The 26043-nt window shown below is 45.9% G+C and overlaps 1 protein-coding gene and 1 long non-coding RNA gene across 3 annotated transcripts; one reads left to right on the top strand and one right to left on the bottom strand.

Annotated features, from left to right (window-relative positions):
- Positions 1-2565: 2565 nt before the first annotated feature.
- Positions 2566-26025, top strand: NOS3 (nitric oxide synthase 3). 2 transcript variants are annotated; one of them, XM_074193369.1, is made up of 26 exons: positions 2566-2826; positions 4806-4908; positions 6239-6387; positions 7282-7444; positions 8423-8514; positions 9337-9478; positions 9865-10004; positions 14637-14811; positions 15403-15504; positions 16294-16488; positions 16576-16649; positions 17043-17187; positions 17572-17676; positions 18886-18953; positions 19455-19571; positions 19743-19917; positions 20522-20654; positions 20772-20850; positions 21030-21217; positions 22580-22752; positions 22842-23052; positions 23193-23280; positions 24481-24602; positions 24745-24893; positions 25027-25221; positions 25763-26025. In XM_074193369.1, the coding sequence occupies exons 1-26, from the start codon at positions 2663-2665 to the stop codon at positions 25922-25924; spliced, it is 3609 nt and encodes a 1202-aa protein (XP_074049470.1). In that variant the 5' UTR covers positions 2566-2662; the 3' UTR covers positions 25925-26025. The 2 variants fall into 2 exon arrangements, with proteins under 2 accessions (XP_074049470.1, XP_074049471.1); XM_074193370.1 differs by having other exon boundaries at positions 4803-4908.
- On the bottom strand, positions 4943-11597 carry LOC141492728 (uncharacterized). Its single transcript, XR_012470041.1, has 3 exons — positions 8289-11597; positions 7269-7936; positions 4943-5910 (listed from the first exon to the last, which is right to left on the bottom strand). It is a non-coding gene; the product is annotated as an uncharacterized LOC141492728 (long non-coding RNA).
- Positions 26026-26043: the final 18 nt, after the last annotated feature.

Here is a 26043-nt window from a genome sequence, read left to right as displayed (position 1 = left end):
CAAGCAGGACAGTTTTGAAAATTACAAGTTTCAATTGTGCTAATTCTCTTGAAAAGCATTTTGGAACTGTTCCAAAAAATGACTTAACTATGTATTCCCTCTGACCTAGTAATACCCCTGCTAAGCATATACTCCCAAGAGATAAAAGAAAGAGGAAAGAAAAAAAGTATTTACAAAAATATTTGTAGGACATTAGCCACCTCATGACAGAGACAATGGACTCAGGTTACAGAAGGAGACACAATTTTTTTGAATATGACCAAAGAGAAATTTCTTCTGCTTGGCAATACATATTTGTAACAAACGTTACATTTTTTTTCTCAAGTAGTAAGGGGAAAAAGAGGTAGAAGGGAGAGAAAATAGATTTGTGCTAATTGAACAAAGTAAATTTAAATTTCAAAAAGTTCAATGTCTAATTCATTATATGCTTAAATGGAATTGCAAACTACACACACTATATGAAATAGGCGGTTTCATTTACAACTCATTTTTTGTTTTACTTTATATATGGGAATGCTTGTTTTATTTAGTGTTCTATTCAGAATCAAAATATATAAAAATTTTAAAAGTGGATGTTCCCTTAAGTTCACCTGTCCTTAAATTCACCCTATCATTCTTCCTACTCTTTGACCCTCAACTGATTTTCAATAGTGTATCCAATAAAATTGTTTTAGTTCTTGACTGCATACTTTCTATCTCTCTGAGTCTCTGAGTCTCTGTTCTCTCTCTCTCTCTCTCTCTCTCTCTCTCTCTCTCTCTCTCTCTCTCTCTCTCTCTCTCTCTCTCTCTCTCTCCCCCCATCTTTAGCTGAAGCCAGATGACCCTAGAACTACAAGTCCCTGCATGCTGTGATACCTGGAGGGGCATCAAGATAGTGCTATGGGTCACTAGGTATTCTGGGAGTTGTAGTCTATCCATATCATCCCGTTTCCACTACTATTAAAGGAATTTTAGGGGGCAGCTAGGTGACGCAGTGAGTAGACTATTTTGGACCCTGGAATCAGGAGAACCTGAGTTCAAATATGACCCAGACATTTGCACTTGCTGGCTGTGTGACCCTGGGTGAATTGCCTCTCAAAACAAACAAAATAAAAGGAATTTTAGGTCTTCCCCAAAGAGCAGTTTCCAACTCATCCTACTGTTGTTTCTATCTGTTGACCTTCTGCTCCCTTGAGACCATATGCGTCAAAGGCTGAAAGGGTGGTTGTGTAGAGGAAGTTTCCTGCTTCTTCATGTCCCCACCTTGATTCACAGGAGGTGGGAGGGTGGGGGAGTGCCAGGAAATTGGGGCTGGGAAGGGAAGGTGGGGTTTCCCTAAACCTAATTCAAGGGGCATCATCCTTGAATGATTCTGACCTAGGACAGAGATAAGGACCACTGAGCTTTCAATAATACTGCAGCCCCAGGTTCCTGAAGCCCCTAAAATAGTATTTGAGCAAAGTAATAAAGATTATGATCCCAGATCTCAAATCCCTTCCATCACCCTCATTCTACTTTATTTGTAGTTAACTCTTATATCACATCTTATATCAGCATCTTTTGATCAGGGCTGAGAAAAAAGTGAGACAGCAACAAAGGAGAAAATATGGAGCAGTGAGCCAAGCCTTGGTTCTGGATCAGTCCTCACACCGTTTCTTCATATATGGTATATATATATTCATATATCACTTGGCCTCTCTGGATCTCATTTGTTATCATACATAAACCGAGGGTGTGGGATCAGATTATCATTGAGTCTGAGATTTCTTCAGTAGACTATTATAGATTGGAGAATAGTTAACTGTGTGTCCCTCCTCCCTTGACAAAGCAACCTCTGGGATATTGGTGAAGAGTCAACTGACCCCACCTTATTTGTTGAAGTCTGGATGACCATTCAATTCCTGGGGCTGAAGAGTTTTGGTTTGAATTTTATGCTCTTTTTCCCTAGATTAGTTTGCTAGTCTAGATCATAAAACCAATTCCTCATCAACGAGGTTAGGTCAGTGGGACCCGGGAATTGAGTTAGGATAAATGTGACTCTTGGGCCTTTTGCTTTTGCCTCAATCTCTGTAATTGATTGTGGCCTGTTCCTCGAGAAACAAATAACACTTTCTCGTCATACCTTGAGAGATCTCCGAAATTTATTTAAGTGACATTTGTCCCACACATCTTCAAGTTTCTTCTTGAAGTTTTCGATCCTACATTTTTAAACTTATGCCAAAGTTCAGTTTCCACATTCAAGGTCAGGAACTTGGTTGTCTGATTCCAGATCAGGAAGTCCCTGAGTCCTAGCTTTGACCCACCACCATCAACTCAACACCATCCCCCACCAGCACCATCACAACACATCATCATTATCCTATGCTCACTTCTTGTTCCATTTCCCAAGGTCAGGACACCTGGGTTCCCACTTATCAGCCGAGGCTTACAGACTCCAAACGGACGGAACCCCAGTGTCCGGGTCCCCCACCCCTCACCGAGGGTGTGGGGCTGTGGCCTTTACTGCCTCCCAGCAGAGCTGTTCCTGTTCCATTGTGTGCGGGTGCGGGGGTGGGGCGAGGGCCTGCCTGCCAACCCCCAGTTCCCCCCTAGGTCAGTCCCCTCCCCGTCCCCCTCCCCTCTCAGTTTCCTAAGGAAAAGGCCTGTCCTTAGCTCAGAGCTGCCTAGTCACAGAACAGCCAACATGGGCAACTTGAAGAGTGTGGGTCAGGAGCCTGGCCCGCCCTGTGGACTGGGGCTAGGGCTGGGGTGGGGACTATGCAGCAAACAAAGGGGGACGCCGGGACCTGAGAAACAAAGTGGGCCGCCAGGACCTGAGAACGGAGGTCCAGCCGTGGCTGACATCAGGTGAGGGTCATATGCAATGCAGTGCAAGGGGGCAAAGTGTTACAAGGGATCACTGTTGGGCTGGGGGTGCTGGGAATTTAAGAGCTACTCTGGCAAGGATATATATAGCTAGGACTCAAGGACAAGGAAATTAATGGATGGAAAGGCTGGAAAACAGGTTAGGGAAAAAAGTTAGGGTTAATAATATCCAAAGGAGGGGTGGCTAGGTGTCACAGTGGATAGAGTACTGGCTCTGGAGTCAGGAGTACCTGAGTTCAAATCTAGCCTCAGACACTTAATAATGACCTAGCTGTGTGGCCTTGGGCAAGCCACTTAACCCCATTACCTTGCAAAAACAAAACAAAAACAAATAATATCCAAAGGGATGAACATTACAAAATGAAAGTACCAAGTGCTGAGGAGAGATTAGGAAGTCAGAACAGAAGCTAGGAAGGAATATAGAGATTTCTAAAATCTGTTGAGAGAAGAGGAGAGGTCAAGAAGCTAGGGTAGTAGACCCATTTGACAATTACTTTTTTCTAAGCTTCCTCCCAAGTGATCATTATGGGGCAAGAAGTCTGATTTGGCCATAGGAAACTTCCAGATCCAATTCTCTAAGAGTTCTTAACCATTTTTGTAGTATGGTCCTCTTTAGAAGTCTGGAGAAACCCAAAGACTCCATCTCAGAATCATATTTTTAAAATAATTAAGAGAAATGCTTGATTTTACCAAAAGGTTAGTACAAATAAAGATAATTTTTTCCCATCCAAGTTCACAGATCCATCTGAAATTTATCCTCAGACCCCAGATTAAGAACCCCTGTTCTAGTCCTATCTGTATTAGCAGCCCCAAGTTCCAACATCAGGAAATAAATCAGTACTGGTGGGAAGAAAGAGAAAAAGATCTGATGGGGGAGCCACCAAGCTTTGAAGAAGGCATCCAAGGGATAGCATATACCAAAGGAAAAGGAGATGAAGCTTGCCCAGGTTCCATCATTAGAAAATAAATTAGTGCTAGTGGGGAGGAAGGAAAAAAGATTTGATAGGGAAGCCACCAAGAGAGAAGGCACTCGGGAGAGACTAACATATACCCAAGGAAAAGGACGCTAGCAAAAAATGGGGAGTTTGGAGGCAAAGAAGCAATGGGACTGAAACATAGGGGTATAAGTCATCCTTGGTCCAAAGGAGCTGCCTAGAGCTGCCTAGGCCCCCTCCCTTCCTCCGGCACAATCACAGCTCTGGGAGGAAATGATAACACTCCTTGAGGCTTCCCTTCACACAATCTCCAGTCCTAAACTGGCCCTTAAAAGCCCCTGATGAGGAAGGGGTCCAAGAAGAAATCTGGGTAGAAGAATTCTAACTGGAGATATCACCATAAGGACCTCCATTCAGTCCAGAGGATTTTGTTAAATCCCTTGACACTGGGGCTAGTTCCTAGTGCTATGTAATAGGATCTTGAGGCCATAAAACAGGACTCTGCCAGAGTACTGTGAGTGAGGCTATCTCAGAATTTTCAGCTTCAAGACAGTTCAAGCCTTGACCCAAAATTGAGAGGGTTCAAGGTAAAGCTATAACTAGAATTTCTGATACCTAGGATAAAATGAGGCCAGAGGGAGGCAGGAGGAGTTCTCCCCATTTGGGATGCAGTTAAGCTGAAAAAGGAAGAAACCTTTTACCCAGAAAGTTCAGCTTGAAGCTCTGAAGCACAACTAAAGATCCCCAAATCCATAGGTGGTGGATAGGAATACAGTAAAGGAAGAATGAAGAAAATAAGAAAGGAGCACCATGGAATGGGAACCTCAAGGGTGATTGTCCAGGGCTGAGGGATACATTCAGAGAATTTCAAGAACCTCTTCAGGAGGACCCATATCCCTTGTCAGAAATTCTCAGGGTCTCAGACAAAGCCACAGTCACCCAGTCGCTGTAGTCCTAGGAATATAATTTTGGGGAAGTTGAGAGAAGTCCAGGATACCCATGATTCCATTCTTGACTCTCCAGCAGCCCCCCAGTAGCCCGGCCACCTGAGGGGCCCAAATTCTCAAGAATAAAGAACTGGGAAGTAGGAAGCATCACCTACGACACCCTGAGTGCTCAGGCCCAGCAGGTAAGCTCCTTGGAACTATCCCTCCTCCCAAGAGTAGAAAACCATTGTCCCTGGAACCTCCCAGTCTTTCTTCCCCTAGATATGACTCAGATTCCTAAATCCAACACTAATTTCAAACATTCCACTCACCACTCCCTATCAATACCTCAGCCCTTCAAACTGCGTAAGGGAGAGAATACTAGACGAGGAGTCACAAAATGTGAAAGTTCTAACTACAGTTCTGAAAAGGGACTGGCTATCTCAGATTGCTGCTCAAATAGAGATAATAATTATTGTCCCTACCTAATTCGTATGGGTGCTATTGTGATAGACAGACAAATAGAGAGACAGACAGACAGGCAGGCAGACAGACAGGCAGAGACAAATAGAGACAGATATATAAAGACAGATGGATAGAGTGATAAAGACAGATAGATGATAGATGAATGATGGATAGAGGGAGAGAGATGATAAAGAGCTAGATAGATAGAAAGATGGATGGATAGACAGAGAAATAGAAAAAGAGACAATCAGAGATAGACTCAAACAGATGGAGAGATAGAGAGGGAGACAGAGACATAAAGAGATAAAGATTCACAGGGATAGAGACAGATACATACATTGTTAGATAGATAGATAGATGGACAGACAGACAGATAGATAAATAGATAGATAGAAGCTAGACAGACAGATATGGCATTCATTAAACATTTACCAAGTGCCAGACATAGTCCTAAGGCTGAGGATATAAGCACAAGTCAGGAAAAATAATAACTACTGTCATGGAACTTATATTTTAATGGAAGGCAAAAAATGAGAGTGAAGTAGAAAAGGGAGAATGACATAAAAAAAAGCTGAGCAGGTGTGAGATGTCCAGGAAATGGCATACAGGCACAGTTCTGGCTAAGAGAAGGTAAAAGTTTGTCTATCACAGCCTGGCAGCACAGGAGTAGAATCCAAGGTTCTGGTGGGAGGAGAATATGGATAACATCCTGGAGTATAGGCAACATAGTCTGTAGGTGGCTGAGAAGAAACAATGGAGAAAATCAATAGAAGCAAAAGGATGTGGGAAAGGATGTGTTCTAGAAACCCAATGGATTGGATTGATAACACTCAAACCTTAACTTTGGCCTCAACTGTGTCCTTGCCCTCGCTCTACCTTGACTCCTCTCTCTGAATCCAAACCTCATACCAAGTGCTCCCAATTATTCCCACAACTCCTTCAAACCTCATATATCCACCTCAAACTTTTGAACCTAATCTGCTTTCAACTCCCCTCCCTGCACAATTCCACCAGACCCTACCAGCTTTTTGTTATTTAGTCTTTGACTCATCTTGTTCTCACCACCAGGATGGACCCTGTACCCCCAGACGCTGTCTGGGCTCCCTTGTGTTTCCAAGGCAATTTCAAAGTCGCCCCACAGAGGGGCCCCTGTCCCCTGGCCAGCTACTTATCCAGGCCCGAGACTTCATTAACCAATACTACAGCTCTATCAAAAGGTGAGAGCCACATAATCCAAGCCCATCTCCTTCATCTCCTCTTGTTGAAACACTAGATGCCAACCTGCTTCAAATTCTGCCTACCAGAATAACCTCACTATAAGAAAAATCAGTGTAACAGAAAGGAAGCAAGTATTTATGAAGTGCCTGTTCATTGTGTTAAGTGATTTATAAACCTTATCCCATTTGATCCTGGGAGATAGATCCAATGATATTCTCATTTTATACTTAAGGAAACTGAGGCAAAGGGGCAGCTAGGTGGCGCAGTGGATAGAGCACTGGCCTTGGAGTCAGGAGTACCTGAGTTCAAATCTGACCTCAGACACTTAATTACCTAGCCGTGTGGCCTTGGGCAAGCTACTTAACCCCATTACCTTGAAAAATATTTTTAAAAATGAAAAAAAATGAAGGAAACTGAGGCAAACAGAGTTAAGTGACTTGCCCAAGGTCATACAAGTGATCAAATTTGAACTTGGGTCTGCCTTACCCTGTTGCCTTTCTAAAAAGAGCATGAATTCAAAAACTTGGCTGTTCTCTTTCCTGTGTGTGAATCTTGGGCTTCAGTTTCTTCATCTACAAAATGAAGGAGGTGGTGTCTATGATCTCTTAAGGGCTAACCAGTTCTAGATCCTGTGAAATCAGTCCACTAAGATTCCTCAAGAATGGAAGTCTGACTTATTCCTAATCCCCACCCCTCCACCTCTCAGACCCTTCAAAGACTATCTATCCTCCCTATCATAAGGCCAGATTTTCCCTGAGGAGTTATCACCAAGCATACACATGGGTCCCCTCAAGCACTGTCTCCCCAACTTTCAATAGTGAAATCAAGCTACTTTGGAGTCCCGTCCTTCACTCTTTCTCTCCACCACCATTTCCCTTACCTTCATTTCACAGGAGCGGTTCTCTGGCCCATGGACAACGGCTTCGGGAAGTAGAGGCTGAGGTGGCAGCCACAGGCACCTATCAACTCCGGGAGAGCGAGCTCGTGTTTGGGGCTAAGCAGGCCTGGAGAAATGCCCCACGATGTGTAGGCAGGATTCAGTGGGGGAAGTTGCAGGTAAGGGTCTGAAGGATAGAGGGGAATTAACTTCCAAGGAGCAAGCCAGAAATCCAGGAAACAGGGCAAGGGGTAGCAGTGAGGTCCAAAAAGATCCATTATTTGACTTGCCGGGAGGTGACTCGTCCTTTCTGCCTAATACTGGAGAGGCACACTCAAGTTGTCCCCCAAGATCTCATCTTCTATGGGCCCTCAACCCACTAGTCAACACTTCATTAAATCCTCTCCCAGCTGTCACAGGTGGAAGGACTGGATAGGGAATACTTCACAATTAAGATAAACAGATACAAGCCCTAACCTCTTACAAGGCAACATTCAATGCAATTCATTTAACATTTTTGAAGTGCCTAGCCTGAGGAAAGCCCCAAGAAAAGCACTGGATGAACATCATGGCGGAGGAAGGAGAATACCAACAGAGTCTCCCAGTTCTGCCATTTATTCACTAGCTATGTAACCTCCAAGAAGTCCATTCCTGGGTCTCAGTTGTCTCACCTGTAAAATAATGAACATTGGTTTTTAAGTCTGGGTTTTTAGTCCTACCTGCTGTATATGATCTTGAACAACAAAATTAAACTCTGAATCTCTATTTCTTCATCTGTAAAATGGGTATAATCCTTATATTACCCACCTCAGAGGGTTATTATTAACATCAAGTAACCTAAGAAGGGCAGACATTTTTACAATAATGGAAAATTTACAAAGTACTTTCCTTAGAACAATCTTTTAGGGTAAGTAGGAAAGACATTATTATTTCCTTTTACTGATTAGACTAAATATTAGTGAACTTTGTGACTTCCTCATTCACACAGCTATAAAGAGGGAGGATTTGGAATGAAATATTTACCTGGGTCTTCTGATTCCAAGTTCATTTCCCTAGTCTTCAATACCTAAGAAAACCATAAAACTCACATATAAATGCAACCTGTTATTGTTTTTGTTAATGAATTTCAACTCCCTGACTTTATCCTGCCACTCCAGGTATTTGATGCCCGAGACTGCAGCTCTGCTCAGGAGATGTTCACCTATATCTGCAATCATATCAAGTATGCCACCAACAAAGGCAACCTTCGGTGAGTGGCCTGGTCAAGGCACCCTCTGTCAGAGACCTCCACTCAATACTGAAAAAAGTCCTACCACCAATGATGTGTGGTGGAGTCTATGACTGGGGAAGCAGAAATAGTATCAGAGTTAGCATTTGTACTATATGATCCCCCTTTAGTGAGGCAGATGTACTGACTCTCCCTCTGCCTCCCCTGACCACATGTCCCTGCCTACCACCTCCTCACAACCTTCTGATCCCAAAGTTTGATACTCTAACTCTAACACTAATGCCCATCAGACATTCTTCCCTATACTACGACATTCCATTCTGAAACCAACCTAGCCCATATTGGACTCTTCCCATACTAGAGCCTTAACTAACACAGGACCAGCGGGGCTTTGACCCAGGGCACCTCTATGGTAGGGCAGAGAAAGCTATAGTTCCTCCTTATGATAACCACTATCTCTGGGCCTCCTTAAACCAACACAAAGTGTTACTGCCTCAGTGTAACCACTTCTAGTAACCTTTGCTATGGTGTACCTTTTATAGGGCTCACTATCTCCCAATCTTTGTGAGAGCTTAGTGTAACTACATCTATGGTCAGACCAGATTATGGCCCATTTCCAAACATCCCACTCCCTATTAAATTTGACCTGGGGTAAAAGAATTTCAAGTTACAACTCTTTCTCCTATCATATCCCAAGGACCTTCTCCATCTCAGTCCACTCCTTTTAGACTTTTCTATCATTATCAACCCCAGCCTTTCTTCAAAACTCTTCAGCAGGTTTGTATAGAAAGGTTATGACTATAGCGTATATTTTAAAAGATATCATGTTACCTTCTTCTCCAGCTCAGCCATCACAGTGTTTCCACAGCGCTCCCCAGGCAAGGGGGACTACCGAATCTGGAACAGTCAGTTAATCCGATATGCAGGCTATAGGCAGCAAGATGGCTCTGTCTTGGGAGACCCAGCCAATGTGGAGATCACTGAGGTGGGTGATGGGGTCAGAAACTGGCCAATATGAAATGGACCATGGAGATCACTGGGGTGAAGAATGTGGGACAGCTAATTTGCAGATCATTGATGTAAGGGATGAGATACTTGGCCAGTCTGGGGATCACTGGATCAAGGAGTTAGGGAACCATTATAGGGATCATTGACATCAAAGAAATAGGGTGTTCATTGTAATATCAAGGTGGGAAATGAGGGCTGGCCATTGTGGAGATCACTGGGGTAAGATGCCAAGCTAATGAAGAATACTAATATAGGAGGATAGCCATTGTGGGGTGCCTGATCAACATGAAGATTACTAAAGTGGGCAGTGTAGGATAGCTGCTATGGTAGGGAATAGTCATTCTCTGGAGCCTCTCCCTTCAGCTTTGTATTCAGCATGGATGGACACCAGGGAATGGACGCTTTGATGTGTTGCCGCTGCTGCTCCAGACCTCAGATGAGCCCCCTGAACTCTTCCCTCTGCCCCCGGAACTTGTGCTGGAGGTGCCATTGCAACATCCTACGTGAGTGTTGGGAGGGAGAAGGAAGAATAGTAGGGGAGTGATAATCTGGTCTGGAGAAGCCCTGGAGCTCTTCCTATATATTTTTTTCTGTATTCCTCATTTATTTTTCAACAAGTACTCATTGAGGAGGTTCATTGTGCTGGACAAGTCACCAATGAGTATATTAGGGAGTTTAAGACTAGGTCCCTGTCTGCAGAGGTGATGAGGCATGTACACAAATAACCATACTACAAAGTAGAATTTGGGGATGGAAATAGAATATAAGCAGAAGGCTCCAAAAACAATCTCAAGAAAAGAGTAAGAGGCTAGATTTCATTACACACCTCACTTTGGTTTTGTTCTTCCTTTCTCTCGTATTTCTATTAGGCTCATACCTTCAATTTGAGGAGTTCACTGTTATTTCTATAGCAACACATTCCCTAGTCCTTTAATGACTCTTTGAGATTATAAAAGCTCCCAAAGTCCTTCTGATCTTGGCATGGGTGCCCCCTTTCTTCACATGTAAACCTGAGACAAACCTTTTAGATATTCAAAGGGACGTGATTGAAGAAAGTCATAAACTTATAGGTCTAGATGTGTCAGCTACAGAATATGGTAATCTTTAGCCTAAGAAAATAACAATGTAGTAGTATATATTAGCTCCTTCACCTTCTTTGATACTTTATCTATAAATGTTTAGTATGTGCCAAGTTGTACTTAATTGTGCTAATTGTTGAGGATACAAAGAAAGGAAGAAATTGTGGCCTTGACTTCAAGGGAAACAAGTAACAACCAAGTACAGACAAGAAAATATAAAGAGTAGATGAAAGGTAATCTGAGAGGGAAAGGCATTAACAGGTAGAAAAAATGCATTATGTTCTACTCAAGCTTAGGTGGAGACAGATCCTTTTGCCTAGAAAAGGCAAAAGGTGGTCTGTTCAAGGGTCACTCTCAGTTCAGAATTGAACACCTGAGGAATAGGTAATGTCCACCACTATGATTATCTTTGGTCTAAGAGAGTCAGCCAATTGACTACTTTTATTAATAACCTGCTGGTCTAATTAATAAGAGGATTAAATTACTCAGTTAAAAAAAAGGTAAAGGAATAGAAAAGGCTACCCTGTAGCAGATGACAGTATTCTAGACATGGCAGATAACAGTACAAAGACAAAGCTGAAAGCTGAAGTTTCTTGCTTGACAAACTGCAGGTAGGCCAGTATCTGGAATGTAAAGTATACCTAGGAGAGATAACAGTAAGAAGATCTGAAAGACAGGAAGGTGCCATATTATGAAGAAATTTAAATATCTAGCAAAGGAATTTCTATTTGATCTCAAAGGAAATAGGCATCTATTAGAGTTCACTAAGCAGGGATGTAAAATGATCAGACCTAAAAAAATCATCTTGGAAGCTAGATGGAAAATGAATTGGAGTGCAAAGAAACATGAGGCAGACAGACCAGTTGGGTTATTACAATAATCCAGGGGAAATGAATTGTGACTGTGTGACTAGAGAAAAGATATTTGTGTAAGATATTGTGATGGTATGGAAACAATGTAAAGACTGACAAATTGACTTCTGAGGGGGTGGGGGGAGGGAAGTAAGATTAGGGGAAAAATTGTAAAACTCAAAATAAATAAAATCTTTAAAAAATATATTTTTAAAGTAGAAGACAAAAAAATGATATTGTGATGGTAGAAGCAGCAATGGATAGGATATGTGGGGGGAGTGACAGGGAGGAATAGAGAGGATGACACCAAGGTTACAAGGCTGGAAGACTATAAGGATGGTAATACCCTCAACAGTAATAGAGAAATTCAACAGAGAGTAAGGCTGCAAGGAGGGAAGATAATGAGTTCCATTTTGAAGTTGTTGGGTTTGGAAATGATCCAAAAAGGCATGACTGTTGTTCAAGTGAAAGAATAGGCTTAGCAATCTGCATAAATATGACCATTGAACCTATGAGGGTTGATGAGGTCACCACACAAGACATCATGAAGGGCCCAGAACAGAGCCTTGGGGAAACAGCTGAAGTAGATAGAACATGGATGAAGAACTAGTGAAGAAGACTAGGAAGTGAGTGAGCAGTAAGTAGTGTCAGTAGTGTCACTCACTACTTATGACCACTTACTGCTCACTCACTACTTACTCCTCACTACTTACTGCTCACTCACTTCCTAGTCTTCTTCAGTAGGAAGGGAGCCAAGATGGTGTCTCAAAAAACCTTTCCAGGAGGAAAGGTTCCAAGGTTGCAGACAGGTCAAGAAGGACTAGAACTGAGAAAAGCTCATTAGATTTGGCATGGTACAGAGGGGACCTTGGTTCTCAAAACCTAGATCACAAATTCTTAATAGGTCTTGGAAAGTTGGAAAGAATTCCAGCATGGTGCCAGATAAAAAGAGAGGAACTGTTTAAAGAGATTTCTCAGGGTAGCTAGGTGGCACAGTGGATAAAGCACCGGCCCTGGAGTCCAGCCTCAAACAATTACCTAGCTGTGTGACCTTGGGCAAGTAACTTAACCCCATTGCCTTGCAAAAAACAGAGGGTTTTGCCAACTATCATTATTATCAGTCTCATTTCACAGATGAAGAAATGAGCCCTGAAGAGGCAGAGATATATCAAAGATCCCAGAGTTAATAAGTGGTAGAATGGCATACATTCCAGGTCTTCTTTCTCTGAATCTGGTCCTCTCTTTCCTGTGGTGTGTTGTACAAAATACTCCTGTTGTTGGCACTAACATGTTCTTTGGCTTTTATATAGAAGCATAGAGCCTAAAGAAAAATGGACTCTAGGAACCATCTCTAACTCAACCCCAGTATTCACCAGATGAGGAAACTAAGGCACAGAGAGATCAAGCAACTTTTCCAGTCAGATCAGGAGAGTATCAAGTGATGAGACTCAAACCCAATATTTTTGCCACTCTATCAAGTGGCTACTCTGAACAACTTCAATAAGAATTTTACCTCTCAGATCTCATATAATATATTGTTCTGGTCTCCGATATACTTTCAACATAATGCAACATTTATTAAGGAGTCACTATGCTACCAAGTTCTAATCTAGGTCTCAAGTATACAAAGGCAAATATTTAAAAGTCCATGCCCACAATTAGTATGTTTCTAAAGATAGAGGGAAAGGATGTGTGGTGATGTCCATGGGTAAATAAATAAATATAAACCAGATACAAAGTAAACAGTAATTTCAGGGAAGAAGAGAGTATTAATGGCTGTGAGAATCAGGAAAGGTCTTGGGTAAAACTTTCTACATGAAGTTGATTCCCCCTCCAAATCTCATATTTATTTTGTTTATGCCAAGATATATACATATTGTCTAGATCGTGAGCTCCTCAACGGCAAGTTCCATTTAATTGTGGCATCTTGTTCAGTGATGTCCAATTCTTCTTGATACCTTGGTCCACAGCCCACCAATGCTGTCCATGAGATTTTCTTGGCATCTTGGTCATTTCCTTCTCCAGTGGATTAAGTTTAAGAATTTAAGTGACTTGTCCAAGGTCAGCTACCATTGGTATCTGAGAGTGGTTTTGAACTTAGGTCTTCCTGACTCCAAGTCAAGCATTCTAACTACTGAGCCACCCAACTGCCTCATGACATATTTGTTGTTGTTGCTCAGTTATTTTAGTTGTGTCCAGCTTTATGAGCCCATTTTGGGAGTTTCTTGGCAAAGATACTGGAGTGGTTTGCCATTTCCTTCTCCAGCTCATTTTACAGATGGGAAAACTGAGGCAAATAGGATTAAGTGACTTGAACAGGGTCACAGCTAACATCTGAGACCACCAGCACTCTATTCACTGTATCAACCTAGCTGCACATAGTAAGAGATTAATAAATGCTTATTGGTAATAGAATAGACAGAAGGACACTAAGAGGCAGAAGTGATCATGAGAGGGTAATCTGACAGGAGCAACAGGCTGTTTAAAGGACAAAAGACAAGAGGTGGAATGTCACATACAGAAAACAGTAATTAGACTGTTAGGCTGGAGAGTAATCTTCCTGACAAGGAGGATGCTAATACTTCATATTTCCTTAGGTGGGTGTTCTCATCAATGATGGTATTTTTCTCCTAAGGAGCAGTTCACAACCAATCCATGATTTCTCATCCTCTCCATTATGTCTGGGTCTTATAAAACCTCCTTAGGAAATCTCCCCAATTGAGCTTCACTCACTTCCCCAGGTTCTGAATGATGTGTCCTAATTCACATCTCCCCTGCCAGGAAATCCTTCATCTGTAATCCTTCCAATTTTATAATAAAGCTACATATTACATAAACCACAGTAATTCTATGAAATTCCTTCCCATTCTAAGGGAAGAGTTATTTTATCATTATCAGAGAAAAGAGATGGCAATCAGTTCTGTAGATAGGACTGGCTGTTTTTGGTTTTGCATTTCTTGTAATCTTAGTGTTTAGCAAGAACCCAGAATATAGTAGGCATTCAATAAATGCTTGTTGATTTGACTTGTGGATCAAAGAAAGTTCAGTGGGGGAAATTAGTCTTGAAAGACAGGCATGATTTCAGTCAGTGGAGAGGATTATGGGGATGGATGCCATTCTAGTCTAAACTGCAGTTCATCAGAGCTATATGGGGATATGTTGTGGTGGTCCCTACATTCTTTTACACCTTGTCCACACCTGGCAGACTGGAATGGTTTGAATCCTTGGGCCTACGTTGGTATGCACTCCCAGCTGTGTCCAACATGCTTCTGGAGATTGGAGGACTAGAGTTCCCTGCAGTGCCCTTCAGTGGTTGGTATATGAGCAGTGAGATTGGCATGCGCAACCTGTGTGACCCCCACCGCTACAACATTCTTGAGGTAAGGGTTTGGCCAAGGGCCAGACACAATCCTTAGGGTTCCACTGTGAACTAAAAGAGAAAGAAGACTAGGAAGGAGGGACACAACCCCAGAACTAAATTACACCTATTTGGCATATCTGTCCAGAAACAAGGAAGAATGTAAAGAAAAAGGGGGGGGACTGGATTTTGGAGGGGGGAAATAGGGGTTAAAGTAATTTCCCCTTCCTATGCTTTCTTTACAGAGAAAAAGTCAACTTAACCTCAAACCAATGTCCCCTCACTTATTACTCATTTATTACTCACTTGCACATTCTCACACTTAAAACTCACAACTTACTACTCACTGTTTAACACTCGCTTACTACTTACTCTTCACTCACTACTTGCTGCTCACTCACTACTTACTACTCACTTCCCCAAGTTATGCAGGGTCAAACAGCCAGTGGATTTGATAAGATCCCCCTATGGAACCAAAATAGCCAAAAACTCCAACTCCAAGGGGGCAACTCTCTAGACTCACTCCTTTTAAGATCTTAGGGTTCTAGGATTGGGGAAGATTGTCCTCCACCTGCCTCTTTATCAAACCTTCCTATGTTCCCCTTCTTCCCAGGATGTGGCTGTCTGCATGGAACTGGACACCCGGACCACCTCATCTCTATGGAAGGACAAGGCAGCTGTGGAGATCAATGTAGCTGTGCTACACAGCTACCAAGTAGGGAAACAGAAGGGAATGGAAAAGGAGGGCTTGGAAATGGGAGGGTGCCCATGAAGAGTTCTCAAAGAAGAAGGGGGAATGGGCCCCACTAAATCCAGGAAGTTGTAGTCAGTGCATGATAATGGGGATTGGGAACTATAGTACAAGGAAATGCCCCCCAGAAGAATTGTGGCATAATGTCATACTGCAGCCTGGGAATAGTAGTCCAAGAGCCTATACAAATGTCTGAAGGCTTTTTGAGTACTAATAGGGTGCAATGTATGCTGGTTAGTGATGGAGTTCATTCAACATACAACAGTTAAATGCATCTTGGTTACATTTATATAGCAACTTAAGGTATTCAAAGCACTTTCCATCTATTATCTTATTGAACCTCATGATAATTTTGTAGGGGTGGTGCTTTTATTAATCCCCATTTTACAGATGAGGAAATTGAAGCTGAAGGGTTAAATGACTTTTCAGAGTCACACAATTAATTAGAATCTGAAGTTGAATTTGACTTCGGGTCTTCTTATTTTCATGTCTAACATTAGCTGCCCACTATGGCACCTAATTATCCTGAATTATAGGAGCAAAGGTTGTAAATAAAATGAGGGTTCCCCAAGTGGCACTACAGAAGGTATAGCGCATAATGATTACTGTAGTTTATGGGGAGCAGAAACAAAGGTAGCACTATTGGAAGCAAAAGCAGGATTTGTGGAGTACTGCAAGGTGAACTGAAGCACTCCCACTCCACTCTTGCCCTGCCTCAGTGTTGATCCTGAGACCACCCCCTTCCTTCTCCAGCTAGCCAAAGTGACCATCGTAGATCACCATGCAGCCACAGCCTCCTTTATGAAGCATCTGGAGAATGAGCAACGGGCACGAGGCGGTTGCCCTGCTGATTGGGTCTGGATCGTGCCCCCTATCTCTGGCAGTCTTACCCCAGTCTTTCACCAGGAGATGGTTAACTACTTCCTGTCACCTGCCTTCCGCTATCAGGTATCTATGTCCCTCTCTCCAATATCCATTTACATGACTTCCACTCACCTTGGTCACCTGCACTGATTTTTGATACTTTCACTCTAGCCTGATCCATGGAAGGGAACAACAACCAAAGGAACTGGCATCACCAGAAAAAAAACCTTTAAAGAAGTGGCCAAGTATGCAATCTCTGACCTCCCTCCTCAGCCTACAAATACCACCATGTATACCAATTCCTCAGTCAGCCCACTCCCATGCTCTCCAACTCTGGGATCTTCCTTCTGATGACTCCCACTCCAAAATAGTCAACTCAGGGGCAGCTAGGTGGCACAGTGGATAAAGCACCAGCCCTGGAGTCAGGAGTACCTGAATTCAAACCCAGCCTCAGATACTTAATTACCTAGCTGTGTGGCCTTGGGCAAGCCATTTAACCCCATTTGCCTTGCAAAAAACCTAAAAAAAATAGTCACCTCCAAAGAGCCCTCTGCCTCAATGGCTGTCTCTGTTACTCCCCTTCATCATCCTGCCTTCTGCGGACTCCACTCACTCCTCCTATCCCCACTTTCCATCAGTGCAGTCAAGATTTCAGCTTCCCTGATGGGCACAGTGATGGCAAAACGGGTGAAGGCAACGATTCTATATGGCTCAGAAACTGGTCGGGCCCAGAGTTATGCTCAGCAGCTGGGGAGGCTGTTCCGGAAAGCATTTGATCCTCGGGTACTAATTGGGGAGGAGGGTTAGGAGAAGGCAACCTAGAGCCGGGGAGAAAAACTGGGCAGGGTGGGGAGGGGGATTCAGGGAAATACACTCAGGAGATAGATAAGCCAAGATTTGGGGGGGGGATGGTTGAAAGAAGATGAAAGGGTGAGGGAGAGGAGTTGGGGGACAGTATGAGTCCAAAGAGGGGTAAGATCAAACCCCACGGGGATCAAGAGAGTCGTGAAGATCTGGGACATTGGGAAGTCAGGGAGGACAGATACAAACCTAGCTCAGACCAGTATTCAGGTCAAAATATGAAGATGTGGGGCAAGGGGTTTGACTAGGGGCTAGAGTAGGAAGATCCCTCTCCTATAACATAATACCTCTCTCACATCCCCACAGGTCCTCTGCATGGATGAATATGATGTGGTGTCCCTCGAGCATGAGACCCTGGTCCTGGTGGTAACCAGCACATTTGGGAATGGAGACCCTCCAGAAAATGGAGAGGTGAGGGTGAAAAAAAAAAAGAGACCCTTAGGGAATGAAGGGGGGGGGACCCAAGATTGACCAAATCAATGGAAAAGGAAATCTTAATAAAAGGATAGGAATGTCACAGTAGTTTCCATATATATTCATCATTTTGGTCTATGTCCAATACAAACATACACCACACACACACACACACACACATCCTACAATACTAACACAAACATACACCACACACACACACACACACACACACACACACACACACACACACAAACACATACACACACAGAGCCTATAGTACTGCCCTTAATTAAAATGGTTCAAGTCAAAGCCTAGAGAACCTTTGAAATTCATTCCTGGTAGCCAGCCTTTCTAATAGCTATGCTTTCAGGTAGTGTACTTCATTTGGGGAGTGTAGACATAGTGATCAGACTTACTTTAGGCATGGATAACCAAGAAAATCAAAGACATGGGTATCCCTCATGCTTGTTCAGAAAGAAAAAATGTTTACTTAGTAGGCTATCCATTAAACTTTATAAACTACTTTCTACCATGGAATACACCCAAGTATTCTAGAAAAAAGACTCCTAGTGATGAGTACCCATCACTAACTTAACTGTAAACAGTTCTCTAGCATTTTGTCTTCCACAGGATGTCCACCAGTCATCTTCACTGTTTCCACCTTCTGCGTCTTTCAGCTTATACTGTGGCTACTGACTAAAGGGCTGGTGTTCCATATTTTTCCTACTTATTCCAAGCATCTCCTAACAGACTTGAGTTCCTGTTCTGACACTTAGCTCTGTGTTATCAGACAAGTCACCACCTCTCAAAGCCTCAGTTTCCTTACTTGCAAAACAAGGATAATAATACTTGCACTACTTACTTTATAGGGTTATGAGGAAAGTGTTTTGTAAACTGTGAAGAGCTACATAAATGTGACTTGTCACCATTGTTATTATTGCTAAGTTCTGGGTACAAGCCATCCTCACCAAATGTCTAATTCTGTGTCTGATCTCAGTTCTCTCCCTCTTTTCTGTCCTTTGAACTACTTCTCAAAAGTAATACAAGGTCACTGTGCTGTTTCTCCTCTGGAACTTCTCCCTTTAACTGGAAGATGATTGAAAGCACCTTTTGAAAAGGGCCAGATTCTTTGTTCCTTCTACATAATCTTAAAGAGAACAAAATGTGGGTTTTAAATAGTTAACTATCTTCTTCATATCCCCACAGAGGTTTGCAACCGCCCTGATGGAAATGTCTGGCCCCTATAACAGCTCTCCCAGACCAGAGCAGCACAAGTGAGCAAGTGGAGTTGGAGTTCAGGGTGGGAAACCACGTGGGGTGGAGGGGAGGAAAGGGGCCTCCATCACCCTTTCTCTATGCTAGCTAGCTTCCTGTTGTTCATTTGATGGTCTGCTACTTACTGGAAGTGATCCATCAGCTCTAAAAAGCAGCCCTAGCTGGACCCAACCCAATAGAAAGACCTTGGGTGGTCAGGTCAATCCAGAGGCCACCTTCAAAGAGATGAAAGGGAGGTACTTCATGGGTCAACATCTTCAGGTCAAGCCCCTAGCTACCTCAGCTATAAACCTGACCCATTTTCCCATGCCAGACAGGTGAAGACTCCCAAGGACTATTTCTCTGCAAGTGTCTCTGAGATCTGGTTATGTCTATCACCCTTCTCCAGGACTGTCACTCTCCTCCGACTGTGTCTCTGGGATCAGACTATGTCATCCACTGTGTGGGGTATCTGGGCACTCTTTGATATTTCTCCCCCCTCCCTTGGCTTCTTTTTCCAGAAGCTACAAGATTCGCTTCAACAGCATCTCCTATTCAGACACATTGGTGTCCTCATGGCGGCGGAAGAGGAAAGAATCCAGTAATACAGACAGTGCAGGGGCTCTAGGGACCCTAAGGTCAGGGGGCTAGGGAATGTGGGGGAGGGGGGACCACATTGAGGCCTTCATGCCCAATTGCCTATAGTGGCTTAGACCTGGTAGGTCAGAAAGACCTGAAGATTCTCAGAACCAGGGAGAGGGAAGCCTTGGGAGAGATGCCCCTTTCAGCTGTCCCTCTTCTCCTTGCAGGTTCTGTGTGTTTGGGCTTGGTTCTCGGGCCTACCCCCATTTCTGTGCTTTTGCCCGGGCAGTAGACACACGGCTGGAAGAGCTGGGGGGAGAAAGGCTACTGCAACTGGGCCAGGGCGATGAATTATGTGGCCAGGAAGAGGCTTTCCAGGGTTGGGCCCATGCCGCATTCCAGGTGAACCCCCAACTATCCCAGCCCCCCCCAGCAGATTCTAACCTCTGACTTGTATCTCAAATCTGAACTCTAACCCCTTGGCAACCAATCATTTCTATGCCAAGGTCCCAAATGTATCTATATCCCCGATGCCAGTCTCATCATATTCTCCCTCTTACCTTGACTCAATCTCTTTCCCGCCACTCACTCAGCCCATCTACTTCCTTCTTTCAACAATGCCAACAAAGGACTACTAGGTTTCTGCCCCCGTGAGATGGGAGCCAGAGGAAGAGAAGACAAGGCAAGGCCTCTGAGCTACAGCAACTTGTATTAGCATCCACAAGTGAACAGATGAGAAGCTTTCACCTGCTCCCTTCCTTTCTCCAACCTCTTTTTCTAAAACCACAACTGCTAAGCTGTTAGTTTTACAAAGGCTTCCTATTCCATGGAGGGCTCAGGATCAGGACAACACCCTAAGAAATGCTGTAATCTAAAGGGCAGGACACACAACTCCTCTCTCCACTTAGCCCCCTCAACTCTCCTTCCTCCCTGTCTGAGCCTGTGGAGTCCTGGTAGGAGAGAGCTACTCACCAGCCCCACTCCCTCTCTTTCTCTGCCCTTCAAGGCATCTTGTGAGACCTTCTGTGTGGGGGATGATGCCAAGGCTGCTGTCCGGGACATATTCAGCCCCAAGAGAAGTTGGAAACGCCAAAGATACCGTCTGAGTACCCAACCCGAGGGGCTCCAACTGCTGCCAGGTAATTACTGAGCTCTAGGCCTAGCTTTCTGTCTTGTAGTTCTGAAGATCTCTGCCCCTCCCAATATCCCATGCTCTCCAGCCTCTGGGCCAAGCCCCATCTCTCTTTGCCCTCTAGGTCTGACACATGTGCACAGACGGAAGATGTTCCCAGCCACTGTCCTCTCAGTAGAGAACCTGCAGAGCAGCAAGTCAACGTAAGGGCAACCTGACCCCATCCCAACCATTCCCTCATCTAACTGACTGGTCCCTTACTCCCTTAACCATGAGGTGATTCCCTCTCATGTTCTTCCAGGAATCCTCAAAGCACCCCACTCAAAAGCATTCCTCTCCCTACTCTAACCACCCCCATCAAACTCTCCTTCCTCCCCATCAGCCGGGCCACAATCCTGGTACGTCTGGGCACAGGGGCGCAGGAGGGCCTGCAGTATCAGCCTGGGGACCACATTGGGATCTGCCCCCCCAACCGGCCTGGCCTAGTGGAGGCCCTATTGAGTCGGGTAGAGGATCCACCCCTGCCCAGTGAGCCTATTGCTGTGGAGCAGCTGGAGAAAGGGAGCCCAGGTAAGGTACCCCTCTAAATAAACTGTCCCCACTTGTGGTAAAGTCCCCAGGTAGACAAGACCCACAGGTCCTTCCAGCTGCTCTAGATTCATAGCAGGAAACTTACAGCTATCCTGACTCATATGAATAAGCCATTCCCTTAAACACATGGTAGGTGCCTTTAAAAAAGATGCATCTTTACTAGGAAACTAAAGAAATGCCAAAACACAAAAGGGAGGTTACTGAACCAAAGCTTGAGGGGAATGTATGTGGCATCAGGGTGAGAGATGGTCCAAGTGCTTCCCAACAGTAAAAACTTAATGTTTGGATAATTGTACCAAATTGGACACCAAACCAAACAAATGTAGTCTGAACCCAGGTGTTCTGAACAGGATAGCTTCTGAAATTAGAGTGGGCCTCTTTTCCAAAATCTGTCTGAAGGGATACCTCCCACTCAAAAAAAAAAATAAATAAAGTTTAGTAGTATCTTATCTTGATGGAATTTCCCTTCCCAGAGCTTTTTGTCAAAGGGTCTTGTCTAGTCACAAATGCCCCTGCCTCAAACTACCACTAACATTGGGTACCACAGTCACTGATGGAAAACAAGGTCAGGGAGAGAAAATAAGAAAAGCATGGCCTGTGGGCATGACTTGTAGCTGAGCATTTCAATGAAGATGTCACCCATGTCACAGAGCCACCCACCAGGGCTCTCTCCTGCCCCTAGTAAAGGGTGTAGGGGTTGTGTCAACTGGCTAAAGCCCTGGGATATACTGGAAAGAGACTTGGAATCAGCATAGACAAGTTCAAATCCCACCTTTGCTGCTTATGTGCTGTGCTACAATGGGCAAGTCACCTAACCTTTGGGGCCTCAAATTTCTCATCTATAAAATGAGAAAAATAATATCTATAAAATCTACTGGAGAGGATTGATGTGAAAATGAAATAAGATAAGGTATGTAAAGGACATGTAAACCCTGGGCTATAGGAATATCAAGGCAGTCCCAGAAGACCTCTTCTGGCTTACTTTCCTCTCTTTTCCCAGCAGAGCCAGCTCCTTCTTTGCTTAGAGTTACTGAAAGACTCAAGAGTAATTGAGTTATTTTAAGATTCAGCAGACACAGCCAGGACTCAAACCCAGATCTTGATTCAAGTGCCAGCTTTCTAAACGTTACTCCATGCTGATTCTTGAGCCCAAATTGACATCTTAATTCAGAAAACTCAGGCCCCTGAAGCGTGATTAGTCCTTCATCCCCAATTATTTTGTGATGGGAAGATCCATCAGTCCTAAAAACATTCTAATTACCATAGAGAAGGAGAGCTTGGTAACATCTGTAGGTTCCTGCCTGGGCCTCTCTTAGGATGCCTGTGTGCTTCTTTCTTCAGGCAGCCCACCAGCAGGCTGGGTTCGGGACCCCCGGCTGCCCTCATGCACATTACAGCAGGCCCTCACCTTCTTCCTGGACATCACTTCCCCACCGGGACCTCAGCTCCTTCGACTGCTCAGCACCCTGGCAGAGGAGCCCAGCGAGCGGGAAGAACTGGAAGCTCTTAGCAAGGTAGGAGGATAACAAGATCAGTCATGGAGGAAGAATGAAAGAAGATATTCCCAAGATATGGTTCAGTCTCTCTATCCATCTTTAATTAGGATGCTCGGCGCTATGAGGAATGGAAATGGTTCCGTTGCCCCACACTTGTGGAGGTGCTGGAGCAGTTCCCATCAGTGGCCCTGCCAGCACCTCTTCTCCTCACTCAGCTGCCCTTGCTCCAGCCACGGTACTACTCAGTCAGCTCTTCACCCAGCGCTTACCCTGGGGAGATTCACCTCACAGTGGCTGTGTTGGCATACAGGACACAGGGTGAGGCCTGAATGGAGAAAGGGGGAGGGTTGGAACACAAAAGGAAGGGGCAGGAAGAAGATTTATCCAAGACCCAGAAATGAAAGCTGGGTGATTCTGTCCTCTCCTTTTTACCAATACTGTCTTTTCCTACCCCCTAGATGGGTTAGGCCCCCTGCACTATGGGGTCTGCTCCTCATGGTTAAGTCAGCTCAAGGCTGGAGATATAGTACCCTGCTTCATCAGAGGGTAAGCTTCACAGAGAAGGACTTCATGTGATATCTAGTCCAACTCTCCCATTTTACAGAAGAAAGTGGTCCAGAAATTCACTTGCCCAAAATATTGAGAAATGGAATTTAAGCTTGGGTCTTTAATTCAAACTCTAGAATTCTTTCTATACACTACACAGAGTGGGTCACAACAGAGGGTGGGAGAAGAGGAAAGGGACACTGAAGAGTTGAAGATTATACACTAAATTTGAAAGCTGGGCCAGTCTAAGACAAGGACCCAGATAACCTGATTCCCTTCTTATCATCTGGGCCCCAGTTAGAACCCAAACATGCAGTTCCCAAGAGGCAAATTTCTAGATATAGTCTAAAACCAGGCCAGCAGAACATATCTCATCCTAGAAATTGCCATTTCCACACCCCATACTGAATCTGAAAACTCAAGTCTGGCCTTTTCTAATAGTTTCATCTAGTACACAATGATTGATTGAGAGGAGGAACTTTTATTTTGCCTGGCAATGAGGAATGCTGTCCCATTTTCCAGTTTCTAGAAATGCATGTTTGAAAATGAGACCTAGGACAGCTTCCAAGATGACCAAAGTAGAGACAGGTTATCTGGGGCTCAGTACCCAAAACTGATCTGTGAACTAACTACTCCAATGACCAAACTAAATACAAATACTGAGGATTTCATTGATCCTCAAGATATCACTTATCACACTTTAAAAAAAAAAAAGACAAAAATGAACCACCTAGGGAATCATTGTGAATCAGACCTGAACCTTAGAGCTAAAATGATGACCTGGAATTAAACCAGTATGCTAAAATACTCTCCAAACCAACTCAGATGATTTATTATTTCATAGATCTATTAAACCTTGTAGTCCAACTCCTCCATTTTACCCATGAAAAAAGTACCAGAGAAGTAAAATGCCAAAGGATACGCAGCTAGAAATGATGAGCCAATCTAGGGGCCCAGGTTTTCTAACTTCCTTATCTGGAATGAGAATGAAGCTCAAGGAAGGAGGCCATTGTTCCAAAAGCCAGTTCGAAGACCCGCATTAATCATATTCATCATAGATAGTATTAGTAGAACTATTAATAGTATTAATAGTAATTCCCTGATATTTTGCCTCCAGTCTAATCCACAAAGGACTCCTTTGTTTCCTCTATTAATAATACTGGTCAGAGGAGCAGAAACGTGACTTCCTGTCTCATTCAGGGCTCCGTCTTTCCGGCTTCCATCCGACCCTAATGTGCCCTGTATCCTGGTGGGGCCTGGCACAGGCATTGCCCCCTTCCGTGGATTCTGGCAGGAGCGGCTACACGACCTTGAGAACAAAGGTGAGGCCTACGGTTTGGGAGGAGGTAGGGCTGGGAGCCAGGATGGAGGGAGCTGCGGCCCTCGGATGAGAAGGGCCCAGTCCGGGGGCCAGGCATGGCTGGTTGGTCCGGTCTGGCCCCCCCAGCTCCGTGGTGCTTCCAGGACTACGGCCCGCCCCCATGACCCTGGTCTTCGGGTGCCGCTGCTCCCAGCTTGACCACCTCTACCGAGAGGAGGTGCAGGAGGCTCAGCTTCGAGGGGTCTTCGGCAGGGTCCTGACCGCCTTCTCCAGGGAGGCCGACAGCCCCAAGGTGAGGGCAGCGCCAGGGAGGCGGGGGGGCGGGGAGCAAAGGAGGCGGCCAAGGAGAGAGGAGAGCGGGGCCAGGGGAAGGAGGGGGCGCTGGGTGCGGGGGCGCCCTGAGGCTCCTCCCCTCCCCTCCGCAGACCTACGTGCAGGACGTCCTGCGGACCGAGCTGGCGGCCGAGGTGCACCGCGTGCTGTGCCTCGAGGGCGGCCACATGTTCGTCTGCGGTGACGTCACGATGGCGACCAGCGTGCTGCAGACGGTGCAGCGAATCCTGGCCGCCGAGGGCGCGATGGAGCTGAGCGAGGCCGGCGACGTCATCGGGGTGCTGCGGGTAGGCGGGGGCGGGGCGGGGGCGGGGCGAGGCGGAGGGGCGGGGCGGGGGCGGGGCGGGGCAGGGGCGAGGCGGGCGGCGGAGGCGAGGCGGGGGCGGGGCGAGGCGGAGGGGCGGGGCAGGGGCGAGGCGGGCGGCGGGGGCGGGGCGGGGGCGGGGCGGGGCAGGGGCGAGGCGGGCGGCGGGGCGGGGCAGGGGCGAGGCGGGTGGCGGGGCGGGGCGGGGCGGCGGAGGCGAGGGGCGGCCGGGGCGGGGGCGACGGGCCGGGGCGGGCCGGGGCCGGGGAGGGCCAGGGCGGCGGGGCGGGGCAGGGGCGAGGCGGGGGGCGGGGCGGGGCGGGGCGGCGGGCCGGGGCCGGGCCGGGGCCGGGGAGGGCCAGGGCGGCGGGGCGGGGCAGGGGCGAGGCGGGGGGCGGGCCGGGGCGGGGGCGGCGGGCCGGGGCGGGGGCGGCCGGCCGGGGCGGGCCGGGGCCGGGCCGGGGCGGGGCGGCGGGCCGGGGCCTCCGCCCGGGCCGGGCCCAGCCCAGCTTGCTGTCCCGCAGGACCAGCAGCGCTACCACGAGGACATCTTCGGGCTGACGCTGCGCACGCAGGAGGTGACGAACCGCATCCGCACGCAGAGCTTCTCGCTGCAGGAGCGGCAGGCGCGGGGTGCCGTGCCCTGGGCCCTGGGCGAGCCCACCCCGGAGACCCCCGAGTCCTGAGGGCCGGGGCCGCCCGGGCCGGCCGCGTGCATTAAAGTCTCTAGTTTTGATAGCTCCGCCTCGGCCTCATGCCCGAACCCCGCCGGGAAGCTGGGGCTGGAAGCGCGAGGCGGCTCGGG

Source organism: Macrotis lagotis, chromosome 7 (genome assembly GCF_037893015.1).
Source record: "Macrotis lagotis isolate mMagLag1 chromosome 7, bilby.v1.9.chrom.fasta, whole genome shotgun sequence".
In the NCBI taxonomy this organism is placed as follows: domain Eukaryota; kingdom Metazoa; phylum Chordata; class Mammalia; order Peramelemorphia; family Peramelidae; genus Macrotis; species Macrotis lagotis.
Note: the sequence above shows the minus strand (reverse complement) of the source record. Positions and strands in the feature narration are given on the sequence as shown.

What these genes read in the sequence shown, in the direction of transcription:
- NOS3 (XM_074193370.1), top strand. Translation starts at nt 2,663, where the DNA reads ATGGGCAACTTGAAGAGTGTGGGTCAGGAGCCTGGCCCGCCCTGTGGA. An exon ending in GTGCCATTGCAACATCCTAC is followed by an intron (nt 10,005 to 14,636) that starts GTGAGTGTTGGG and finishes CACACCTGGCAG; the next exon opens with ACTGGAATGGTTTGAATCCT. An exon ending in GTACCCTGCTTCATCAGAGG is followed by an intron (nt 23,281 to 24,480) that starts GTAAGCTTCACA and finishes TGTCTCATTCAG; the next exon opens with GGCTCCGTCTTTCCGGCTTC.